Below are 12,061 nucleotides of genomic sequence, written 5' to 3'. Positions count from 1 at the left end.
ATACTTATGACCATGTGATAGTTCAGTTTTTATTTTTTAATAAATTTGAAAAAATATCTACATTTGTTTTGGGGTTTTTTTCTGTCAAGACAGTGCTGAGTGTACATTAATGAGAAATAAAATGAACTTTTTTGATTCTAGCAAATGGCTGCAATGAAACAGAGTGAAAAGTGTAAAGGGGTGTGAATACTTTCTGTAGCCGCTGTATCATGGTTCAGTCTGTTTCAGTATGTGTGCTGGTCACATGCGTCCTATACTAATGACATGCTTCCAGACCATATTAGCTATTGAAGGGCCGCTGAGGTGACACCTTTCATTGTACGACAGGTGAGGATCCCTCGTCTTATACTATGTCAGCTCCCAGCAGTCTAGTACTGGCCGCCTGTGCCGTGCTGTACAATTCACACACTCTCATTCCAGTCAGATAAGGTTTATTCCGCCTGTACATATCGGCTACATCCAGCACCGCCTTCTGTCAGTGGGCCTGGCGACACAAAGGAAGCTCAACCCCTCCACAGTGCTCCGACCCAGCGACTCTAATCTATGAAAGGCCGCGTTGTGATGTCGATTATTTTTTTTAAAGGACGCCAACCGCCAATCCGCAGTGGCCTTGCTTTGCCCGGCAGCCAATCACAGCGCGTGTTATTGTTTGGCCTCCCGCTTCTCCGTCGTGCTCACTGCGGCCGTTACTAGCCTGCAACCTGTTTCCGTTCCCAGCTCTGAACAATTGACATCCTTTTGTCAGGGCGGGGATTTGCGGCTTGTCGTGCAGGGCGGGTGATTACGGTTAGACGGTGGTAGGCTGCATGCGCGCACCATGTCTGAGTACTTGGAAGACCCCTCAGTTCTCACCAAAGAGAAACTGAAGAACGAACTGATAGCAAACAAGATAGAGCTGCCGAGCGGTGACCAGCGCAAGGACGTGTATGTGCAGCTGTACCGCCAGCACCTGACTGCCCGTAACCGCGCCACTCCGGACTTCTCCAGTGACGAGGAGAAGGAGTCCACACCGGTGCGGGGCAGAGGACGGCCGCCGGGACGGGTGAGCATTAGGAGGGCTGTGAGGTGCGGGGAGCGCTGCGCTTAGTTTTCTCACTGCGTGGCTCTGGAGTGACCTGCCGCAAGTATTGCCGAATGAATGAGGCCCTCGGATGGCAGCAGTGCCCGGGCGATACCACTCCAGTCTGCGGAGCGAGGTGTTGTCGGGGCACATAGGGCGATGTGGTGTTGGGTAACGGTTCAGAAAGTGGACATGCCAGATGGATAACATTGCAGCTTAGTCTACATTACCTCAGGGATTTCAGGGTCCTGTTTCTACTACTTATTTTTCTAGAGCGCCCCCTGGAGGAGCCGAGAGGCAGCTTCCCGCCTTTTTTCTTGGTTTTGGATCAGTTATTATCTTGATGCTGTGGTTGGCTTTGCTTTCTTGTAGTCTGTCATGGATTTCAGATGTATGTGCACCCCAAAGAGAGGGTCAGGGGCTGCTGGTGACTGGACAGACCTTTACAGAGGGAATCAGGATGCCTTGTCAGTAATCCCTATAGTTCACCCCCTACCTAGCAATAGCCTGACTATAAAGGAGCACTCCAGGAATAAACTTACACCTGCTTCAATTGTGTTTATAGGTCACTCAATATGTAGAAGTCAATTATGTTATTTGGTTTCTTTGTATCTGAAAACGAATGGAATCCTTCTCATTTCGGACATGTGACTTCATGGTGATGTCCTGAGAAGTTGTATGGCTTTCTGTTCCTTCAAGGGAATCTCTATTTAAACGTAGTAATTGATTTCCTAGAAAATTAAACATGCGGTCCTCCAAGGTCCTGGTTTTGATGCAGTGTTTGAACTGATTGCTGTTATGTGAGTGAGCCTGATGTGCTAGGTCAGTTCTGTAATGTCAGACAAGAGGGTGTGATTCAGAGGCAGCCAATATCAGAGCTCAGAATCACAGCCCTGACTGACATCGGACCCCTGACAGTACAGAGCCTAAGTAGCAGGACAGGCTAGAGAAATAATTCTAACTGGAATCAGTGGAGCAGTGACTAGTAATGTAAACAGGTGGTGAAAGGTTCCCTTTAACTTAACTTTTGTTAAGATAGAGACCTCCACTGTATTCAGGATGGGGGGCTGATTGTTTCCGAGTACTGTACCCCCACTGATCTGTAGTACTGTACTGTCCCCCCAGCTTGCTTTCATGGGGAAACCCCTTAACTGGAAGCACCAACTTTTAGTAACACAGTAAATGATAGCATCTGTGAGATGGATGTAGAAGTGCACAACTGCATGGTCTTCAGTGCCATGTACAACAATCAGGTTGGCATTGTTGGGGAGTGGGAGATGCATTGGGTGGCTGGTACTTGTATTAGCAAAACTACAGAGTCTGCTTGAAATTGCTTAAAGGGAACCTGTTACTAAGAAAATGTAGTGCAATCTGCAGGGTGCATGTTATAGAGCAGACGGTGCTGAGCATATTGATGTAAATTTTCTTGGGAAAAGATTCATTAAAACAGGTCAGGTTTTTTTTAATTGAAATCTCTAGTTTTTCGCCAAGATGACTGTCCTATCCCGGCATTGACAGCCTCCCCTCTCACTGCATACTGAGTAGCTGTCAGTCACTGATGGATCCACCTCCTTGACTTCTTAGTATTGAAAGATCAGAAACCTCTATAACTAAATGACAGATTATACTGCATCGTTTTCCAATAAAACTTCTCCTGCTGCCTACAGCTTGCCCTGCATTTTCCATGTGACAGATCATGGCTGATATACTCTGCTCTGTCCCAATGCATTGTATCACCTACTCAGGCCCTGCACTATGTATAACAGCAAATCATTTTAACATGTGATTAATAAACCAGGTGACAATCGGTACTAGATATTCCTTCTTTTTAAGAAAGCGACAAAAAAGACGGATAAACCCGCTGCAGAAGGGAAGAATGAGCAAGACATACCCTCTCTTAGTAATGATGCGCTCAGGGAAGAACTGCTTAAATATGGCATGAAACCAGGTCCTATTCAAGGTATGTTTTCTGAGTAAAATATTTTGCCACCATTTTATGCCGCACAAGAAAGTTATACTAAGGTATTGCAATGTTGTTTTTTTCTGACTTACAGGCAGTACAAGGAGGGTTTATGAGCTAAAGCTTTTAAAACTGAAGGAGCAGCAGGATGTGCCGCCTGTTACACCCCCAGTAGCAGTCTTGTCAACTGCAGATAATAAGCAAAATGGAAATACAGATTCTGGACAATACAGTGACAATGACAGTAAAGCTTGTTTTGCAGTGAATACTTCTGTTTTTGTCTAAATTGGGTCATTTGTGTGCCAATATGCTCTGGGGCAGTCACATTAAACATCATTTGTTCATTTGAAATGAACATTTTATTTAATTCTAGAAAAATGCAAAAAGTGCTTTTGCGATCACTGATAGTAAATGTATTAGTTTTCTTCAAAGTCCAGATGATCACACAGTTGGTTACATGAGGATGTTGTACTGTGTCCATGTGCTGCACATATTTGGCTGCCACAATCTTGGGGCTTTTCGTTTTCCCCTTGTTGGTGGCTCTCTGGCTTTCTGCACATTAAGAAGAATGTTATATAAAGCAAAAATCCCTTCTCTTAAAGAGGTTTTCCCACAAACATGACCATACTTAAATCTGTAAACCATTAAAAGTTAAACATTTTTTGTAAAGATACATTAAGAGTTTTAAAGGTTTTCTTTATCCATCTTTTTGGTGACAGTCACTTGACTGTGATCTGGCTGAGGAGTATGGTCTATGTGTTGGCCACATTTCCTGGCCTGACCACAGCTTATCTGAATGGGCCTCCCAGCATTGTAGCAAACTAGGAGTCCCTAATTATTTACTGTTATGAAACAATAATATTTATTGATGTAGGTGTATAATGGGACCCTGGCCTCTTGAATGCCTACCAATCCTGAGATCAGGAATTCTCTGTGCACCATTTTTGTTGGAGAGCAGACTTTAACTGCTTGAGATGAATCCCATCTGCTTGTATGATCCTACTCATAACATCAGAGTGCCCTCCGGCGCTAAATCTGCATTCTGCTATGATTGCAAATGTCCGAGTGTTGCCTCACAAGTCTCCGGAGTTCCTTGCTCTGTACTGTATTCTCTCCTACCTAGTGCTTTCAGCACTTTTGATGTGTCAAAATTGTTGGAAAAACTTTTAATTTTTGTTGATTGGTTAAGGATGATGATTTGTAAATACTTTATGTAATGTTTTGCTTTATGCATCTAGAGCCCAGGACAGATCTGACATTTGAGCCCAGAGAGCCATTGAGGGGTAAACCAAAGGCTCAAGTAACCTCTCGATCTAAAAGACTGGAACAAAATGAGGTAAGTGTAGGGTTTCTTCAGAGCATTAACCTTAAAGCTGTGTTTGTAGTGATGCAATCAGCAGTAAATAACATTATCCCCTATTCATAGGATAAGGGATAACTTGCTGAACAGTGAGTGTCAGATTTTCCCTGTTCTAAATGGAGCAATGATCATGGCAGCTTGAACACTGCTCCATTCATTTCAATGGGAGTGCCAGAGATGGCTGAAAAACAGCATCCTATAGATAGGGATAATTTGCTTTCAAGAGAAAACTCTTTGAATATAAGATGTTAAAATCCCATTCTTATGTAGGAGTGTGAATAAGATTTCATAATCTTATGTTGCCTAAAAGCAGATGTGGAGAGATCACTCCCTCCATGGTGGGTCACTGGAGCCATCCATTTATGGTGCCTGTATTATATGAATGGAATGAGCAACACGATTATAAGGCTACTGTTACATTACAGATAATGTGTGTGAAATAATATTCTATACAGTGGAGATTCAGTGCATTTTTAAGAGGTTGTGCCACATATTAAAGGGGCTCTATCACTGGGAAAAGTCATTTTTAACTAATCACATCGTTGCATAGCCTTTAGACAGGCTATTCCACACCTACCTTTAGTATGTAGATTGCCTCAGTGGTATCTGAATAAGTCCGTTTTTATTCATATGCTAATGAGCTTCCAGCCAGCACAGGAAGTTCCCAGCAGCACTTATCTCTTCTATTATCTCCTATGTGTTTGTGCAAACAGGAAGCTGAGTCAGCAGCAGCCTGTGCATAGGAAACAATAGCAAAGGGGGTGCACGATGTATCGTGCACCAGTCTAATTGGCATAGGAATAAAAACGGACTTATTCAGAAACCACTGAGGCAATTTACATACTAAAGGCAGGTGTGGAATAGCCTTTCTAAAGGCCATGCAAGGATGTGATTAGTTAAAAATGACTTTTCCCAATGATAGAGCCCCTTTAAACATATCCCTTATCATGTGGATAGAGGTCTAGTGTCTGATTTGTGGTAGTCCACCTGCTTGATTTCCCAGCAAGCACAAAATTGGGGTTCTAAAAGATATGACCACTACTCCATTTAAAAGACATGAGGAAATAACAGGGGATAAGTTGAGTGTCACACAACCCCTTTATGTGCATACAGAATGTGTTTTGTGTGTTCGACGTTTCTTTTCTTCTTTTTTTAAATGTAGACAGCTGAAGATGCTGAAGTTTTTTCAGAATTAAATGTCAAACGAATTAACAGGCTGCCGCCAAAGGATTTTCTGTCTGAGATTGAGGAATTATCATCCATCAATCTAACTGTAAAGATATACCATGTTGTAAAGAACTTCTACTGTTAAACTATTTGCACACTTTTATTTATCTGGGTTGCTCTTTACTAATCTGTATTTCACTGACTGGCTCTTTCGGGATTTGGTGTTGGGTTTTTTTTTTCTGCTTTGTTCCTTAGTAGTTTTACTTTAGGAAAACTGCTCACTTAAATATATATTTAACACTTGTTCAGACTATTTCTGGTGATGCGGTTTCTGAGCTTCCAAAGCTGTTGGAGTCTGAAAAAGGTGGTCGGCTGCAGGCTGTTTCTAAAGAGTCAACAAAAGTAGTAAGAAGAACTCCAAGGAAGAGGGTGAATGCACAAATATTTTGTTTACCATAATGCTTTGGGAATGGGCGTTAGTATATTGCAATGCTTAGTCTTTTTTATTTATTTTTTTTCTCACTTTTCCTTAAAAATAACATAGGTGGTAGCTGCAGAGCCTAGTGATGATACAGATATCACAGAAGCTGCATCACTAACCGAAACTGTATTGGCTTCAAGCAACCAAACTCTAGTATGTGTATGCCTCCTCTAAAGTCATAGTATTACATTTTCAGTTACTTATTGATTTTTAATTTTTGTTTTGTTTTTTTTCCCCCACTTCAATGTTCTATATAGGCTAATGCAGGATTCTCTCAATATGAATCCCGCCAGGTTGATTATCAGGTGATTGAGAATTTCAAGCATGCAAACGCGTTGCGATCAGTCAGTGAGTTCACAGATTTGTCAAGAAGGACCCCAAAGAAACAGCTGATCAGTGAAAAAGTAAATACCACCAAGTGAACCCTAACTTTTTTTTCTTCAAATACTGACCCACTCAGTTTATAGTTCACAATTTTGAAAAAAAAAAAAATATATAAATGTTTACTTTTAAAGATGCTTACAAGCTAGTTACCTTGATCCACTCTTAGAAATTTTTTTTCCTTTCAGATAATATAGGATAACTTCAAAATGTTTTCTCAGTTTCCATGATACCATATTAAGAGAATCTGTTGGGGCTAATTTATGCTAGAAAAAACCCTCATCATGTGCAGGATTAAGGCCCAGTTCACATCTTTGATCGAGTTCCCGTTCGAGGAGTCCACTTGGGAACCCCTAAAACAGAAACCTGTCCACATAAAAAAGCGGTTACCTAAGGAAACTTGTGGACCCCCTAGACTATAATGTGATTTCTGCTTGGTTTCCGCACTAATCATGGAGAGAAAAGTGTTGCTTGCAGGACAATCCTCTCCGCATATTTCATGCAGATAGAACGGAATGGCCCGAACGCTGATGTGAACCGGGCCTAAGTAATTTTCTTTCCATTGGTTCCCTTCTAATTTTTCTGATTTTTAAGCTTTCATATGCAAATTATCTTTAGTCACGGTGGAGGGGGGGGGAGCAGCTTCAGCCTAGTCATGCTTTTTGGTTGCTAAACACACCTACTGGGTATGCCTGACTTCTTCCTTTTGACATCAGGCACTGAGGGGACTCTTGAGGGAAAGATCAGTCATGCTTTTCACTCTATATATTGGATTAAGAAAATGTAATAAAGGGTGTGAAAAATAGGGTGCTAAGGAGGTGTGATTAGCTCGGACATCGTGACTAGGCTGAAGCCGCTCCGGACTAGTGTGACTACTTGGGATAATTTTATGATTTAAAACATTTATAACTTTGCTGGAATATCCAGAACTGCTGCCGCTAAGTGTACAGACTGGTGTAATAATGAATAGACCACAGACTGACTTTAGTCCTAAGGATAGGCCATCAATACACTGAAACCTTTTCACATTGGGGCCATTTGGTTTGTGTTAATACAGTGTTTACACTTTGTGCAACAGATGCATAAAGATTTTTTGTTGTTTTTTTTATAAGGTCATTGACGTTCAAAGTGTTGGTCATGTAGATCCAAGTGATCTTCTGAACACAGCCGTGATTGAGGTGACAACTTAATATCGTTCAGTTTTTCCTTTAAATATTATGACCTTATTAGTGTACCAGGTTATGATGGTATTGTTCACATTCAAGGATACTGGAAACATCAGTGAACATCGTCTGGAGATGCCAAACAAGACAAGGCAACTGAAAATAACAAAGTTTGTTACTCCCATTAAAAAACAGGGAAGACCTTTACTTTAGCACACGTGGTGATCGTTTTGCTTAGTCACAAACTTAATTTGGGTTTCCTGAGGACTGCAGTCCATTTTTACAGTTCATGTGTGGTTTAATGTGTTTGGTTTTTTTTCTTTGTTTTAGATTATAGAAAAATCATTACTGGAAGAAAAACGAGAAGAAAGAGATCTTTTGAAAGATATGTTTCCATATGAAGCTTCAACACCTACAGGAATAAGGTTTCTTTCTTTCTCCCTTACCCCCCACTATTGCAGATTTTACTAATACCATCTATTCTTCAGATACTTACCTTTTTCTCTAATGCCTGATTTATAAACTTTGCTCAGAGGATGAGCAATCACTAGGTCTTTGCTGTATTAGCCTGCTCTGATCACAGGCATTAACCCTTTAGATGCCTCGGTTAAACTGGCATTTTATTCATGTGCTTTTCTCTTGAAATGCATATGATTAAAATATTGATTTTTACATGAAAATTGGGCTCAAAAGCTTAATATTTGGAAAATTCAGACTCCTTTGAACCAGGGTACTGTGATTAGGTTTATAACCAATTTACTGCCGACAAACTAGAAATTTAGGTTAGGCAGTCGTTTAGCCCATTGACTGATGCTAGCTGATAATAAATCTGGTGCACCGTTAGTCTTGAATTTGTCACCTATTGGTATATTGATATTGGCTTAGTTTGGGATGGAAATATGAGCCAGTATTGTTGCAGTTTAAACTACATCCCTTTGCCATTAAGTTCCAACACTTCAACGTCCAGCCTAACACATGATGTGCACCTCATGTAGTTGAATTTTTGGTGGAAACCAAACTAAAGTTCTGGCGCATCAAGATTCATGAATCTGTCAAATTTTGTGTGTGTACTCAAGCTAATTTATCTTTTTTTTGCATTGTCTTAGTGCAAGTTGTCGCAGGCCAATAAAAGGGGCTGCAGGTCGACCTTTTAATATCAAAGATTACAAGGATTACAAATTGGAGGAGAGTTATTCGTCTAAATATATCTCAAAGTACCAACCAGTGGTAGAAGAGAAGACTACAAAAGGGAAAAGTGGACGATCCATTTCCATCTGGATAAAGCTACTTGTTCTTCTCATTTTGGCTGTTCTTGCATTCTTGGTTTACCAAGCTATGGAACCCAATGAAGGGAACCCTTTTACAAAATGGCTCCAGGGCAACCCAAATGTCAGCAAAGATGAAAACTGATTTTTCAATGACTCTATATTTTTTTTTGACAGTCCTAAGTACAAAAACTGCCATTTGTCAGGAACCTGCAAATAATGTGACGACACCTCAAACCCATCTGTACATTAATAAATATGGTACACATGGACATCTGCAATGTATTTACTGTGGACAGTTAGAGGACTGTGCCATACTGAGTAATGTTATTTTTTATTAGAGCTCAAGCCTTTTGTAGTGTTTCCTATATTTTTTAACAGGAATACTTTAGTCACAGTAAATACCTGAGGAAATCATATGGCGATGTGAATTATTTTCTTGAATTCACTCAGCAACAGATTGTGCTTCTAAGTAGCTTTGTGTGAAATACTAGAAATCGGCTAATGTATTGCAAAATCATCAAATAGCGTTTTAATCTAGCTACGTAGTTTAGCCTGTTACAATTCTGCTTATAAAATAACTGCAATATTTTTATAATGTTGTGCATTCTGTGTTCTGATTAATTCCTGAAGTATTTCTGCCGCAGAAAAGTTTATCTACTGTATATTACACTTGCCAATCCACTTGACATATGATCTTTCAAAATATCACGCATTTAAATAATAATTTTTTTTTTATATGTACGGTCAAGGGTATAATACTCTTGTGAAATTCTAAGCACATAACTAGCAAATATTTACAGAAAATGTCTTACTTGCTGCAACAGTATGTCTTTTTGGTTGCACTGTGAATATTATCACTAACCATCTAATGGATATTCATGTCAGTCTTCATAGATAAAAATCAAAACATTACTGTAACAGTCTCCCCTTCATTTAACTCCGTACTGCCTATGTAGGCAAACACTCTCCTTGATGTGTACGATTATCCCCTGACCCTTCATTTAACCAGTCAGCCAATATATCAGACTCGGTACTGTTTGGCTATGTTAATCTGCAGTGGGTGTCTACTATTCTGGTCAATTTGACTATGCAGGTGCCTGCTGCTTTTTAAAGGAAAGCCCTAGATGAAAGTTGAGTCTGCAGGATGTTTTTGTCCGCAACCTAGGCAGGTGCGAATGTCTCCTTATTTGTAAGGACATATTTACAAAACAAGTTTTCCCGTGATATGGTCATGTCCTGCACTGAAAACTGCCTAAAGGGCATATCTGATTTACTTCCAACAGGAAACCCATTAAGTAGTTTATGCAGCACTGCCACTAAATTGAAAACTGTATTGGTTAGCCACACATGGATTAGCCCTGGTAAAAGTAGCCCAGCTTCCTGCACCCTGATATTTTCAAACACAAGCACAAAAGTATTTAATTACAGTGATTGAGTATTCATGGATCTACTATAAGGCAAATCTTTCGTGAATTCCAGAGCACCAGCCAAGGCAGGCTGTACAGAAAATTAAAAAATAAATTTCTATGCTACTTTTCTTGACGTGTGGTGGCCAATGTCTGCATCCTGGAATCACTTACAGTATGTGATTTTGTGTAATATGTTTGGGGGGTGGTGGGATTAGTCAACACCAGTTTTCTAGTGTAGATGGGAGATAATGTGGTGCATTCCTGTCTTGCCCCTTTCTGTGAATGTCAACAGGGTGGGTCATCTGACTAAGGATACGTACACCCTCTGTGTGATTTATACAGGAACACTTTTGTACAAAATGCAACATAAATCTGCCCCAATATCTTTTAAATTAGATTTTATAGACCACAGCCTCAAAAAAGATGGGGGAAATAAGCATGAGTATTGGTGTTAATTCCTCTTGCTATCGCTAATGGGTTCACTGAAACAGTGGCCTTAAATGTCATTTGTACATGTTATCTCTGCTGATGATGTAACAGACTGTGGCACATGGCAAGTGGTTGATTGTTGTCACCATTGGAACATGAGAAAAGAAACGTGAAAAGTTAACTCAAAGGCGCCCTCCACTGGACTGACCAAAAAGGAGAAGGGGTTAGTAAGCTAGAAACTTCATTGCTATGCAGGGAAAATAGAAAGTGTGTGTGTATATATATATATATATATATATATATATATATATATATACAGGCATAGAGTTTATAATGTCATAGCCAAAGCAGCAGGGAAGGCTGAACACAAGAACTTCGGCATCCAACTGCTCTGCAAATGCAATAGTCTCGGCTCCAGTGGGACTAACTATATACATAACGCTATACACAGCGTTTCGGGGATTACCCCTTTTTCAAGTGTATAACTGAAATACACAATATACCCGTACAGGAGTCAGGAGCAGGAGCCTCTCAGTAAAGGTAAGTGTTGAACAACACTTACCTTTACTGAGAGGCTCCTGACTCCTGTACGGGTATATTGTGTATTTCAGTTATACACTTGAAAAAGGGGTAATCCCCGAAACGCTGTGCATAGCGTTGTGTGTTTTAAGGAAACGAAATAAAGTGCGTGTGATGTTAACTTCAGTGGAGTAGCGCAGTGTTCTTCCTATCCATCGGTCTTCTTCCAATACTATTGTTCCCCAAGGGGTTCGGATACAAATCGCTGCTGCTGTGAATCTCCTATATTTCTCCGATCGCTTTTAAATGAAGCAATTTCATATTTAGATTGCTCGGTATATTATGGTTTTATTGTAACTATATACATACACACAGTACCAATGCATTCTGGCTGGGGTTTTGGTAACTTTTGAATGTTGGTTGTGCTTTCACACTCATGGTAGCATGAGATGGACTCTACAACCCACACAAGTGGCTCAGGTAATGCAGCTCATCCAAGATGACATCAATGGGCTGTGTCCAAGAAGGTTTGCCGTGTCTGTCAGCGTAGTGTCCAGGGGCTGGAAGCGTTAGCAGGAGACTAGGAGGGCTACAACCCAGCAGCAGGACCACTACCTCTGCCTTTGTGCAAAGAAGAACAGGAGGAGCACTGCCAGAGTCCTGCAAAATGACCTCCAGCAGGCATGTATCTACACAAACGGTTAGAAACCGACTCCATGAGGATGGTATGAGGGCCTGACGTCCACAGATGGGGGTTGTACTATCAGCCCATAACCGTGCAGGACGCTTGGCATTTGCCACAGAACACCAGGATTGGCAACTTTGACACTGGCGCCCTGTGCTCTTCACAGATGAGAGCAGGTT

General features: G+C 40.8%; 1 protein-coding gene across 4 annotated transcripts; it reads left to right on the top strand.

Annotated features, from left to right (window-relative positions):
* The first annotated feature begins 471 nt into the window (after positions 1-471).
* Positions 472-10,332, top strand: TMPO (thymopoietin). Of its 4 annotated transcripts, XM_075274509.1 has the most exons (10): positions 472-1,042; positions 2,894-3,020; positions 3,115-3,264; positions 4,259-4,356; positions 5,543-5,653; positions 5,857-5,976; positions 6,092-6,181; positions 6,322-6,432; positions 7,903-7,997; positions 8,679-10,332. In XM_075274509.1, the coding sequence occupies exons 1-10, from the start codon at positions 818-820 to the stop codon at positions 8,980-8,982; spliced, it is 1,431 nt and encodes a 476-aa protein (XP_075130610.1). In that variant the 5' UTR covers positions 472-817; the 3' UTR covers positions 8,983-10,332. The 4 variants fall into 4 exon arrangements, with proteins under 4 accessions (XP_075130610.1, XP_075130608.1, XP_075130607.1 ...); XM_075274507.1 differs by lacking the exon at positions 5,543-5,653; XM_075274506.1 differs by lacking the exon at positions 5,543-5,653 and having other exon boundaries at positions 6,286-6,432.
* The last annotated feature ends 1,729 nt before the right edge of the window (positions 10,333-12,061 follow it).

The sequence above is a fragment of the Leptodactylus fuscus genome, chromosome 5, assembly GCF_031893055.1.
Source record: "Leptodactylus fuscus isolate aLepFus1 chromosome 5, aLepFus1.hap2, whole genome shotgun sequence".
NCBI classification, from domain to species: domain Eukaryota; kingdom Metazoa; phylum Chordata; class Amphibia; order Anura; family Leptodactylidae; genus Leptodactylus; species Leptodactylus fuscus.
The sequence above is the reverse complement of the archived record's forward strand: the minus strand, read 5'-3'. Positions and strand labels throughout refer to the sequence as shown.

What these genes read in the sequence shown, in the direction of transcription:
- TMPO (XM_075274509.1), top strand. Translation starts at nt 818, where the DNA reads ATGTCTGAGTACTTGGAAGACCCCTCAGTTCTCACCAAAGAGAAACTG. An exon ending in GAAACCAGGTCCTATTCAAG is followed by an intron (nt 3,021 to 3,114) that starts GTATGTTTTCTG and finishes TCTGACTTACAG; the next exon opens with GCAGTACAAGGAGGGTTTAT. An exon ending in ACAATACAGTGACAATGACA is followed by an intron (nt 3,265 to 4,258) that starts GTAAAGCTTGTT and finishes TTATGCATCTAG; the next exon opens with AGCCCAGGACAGATCTGACA.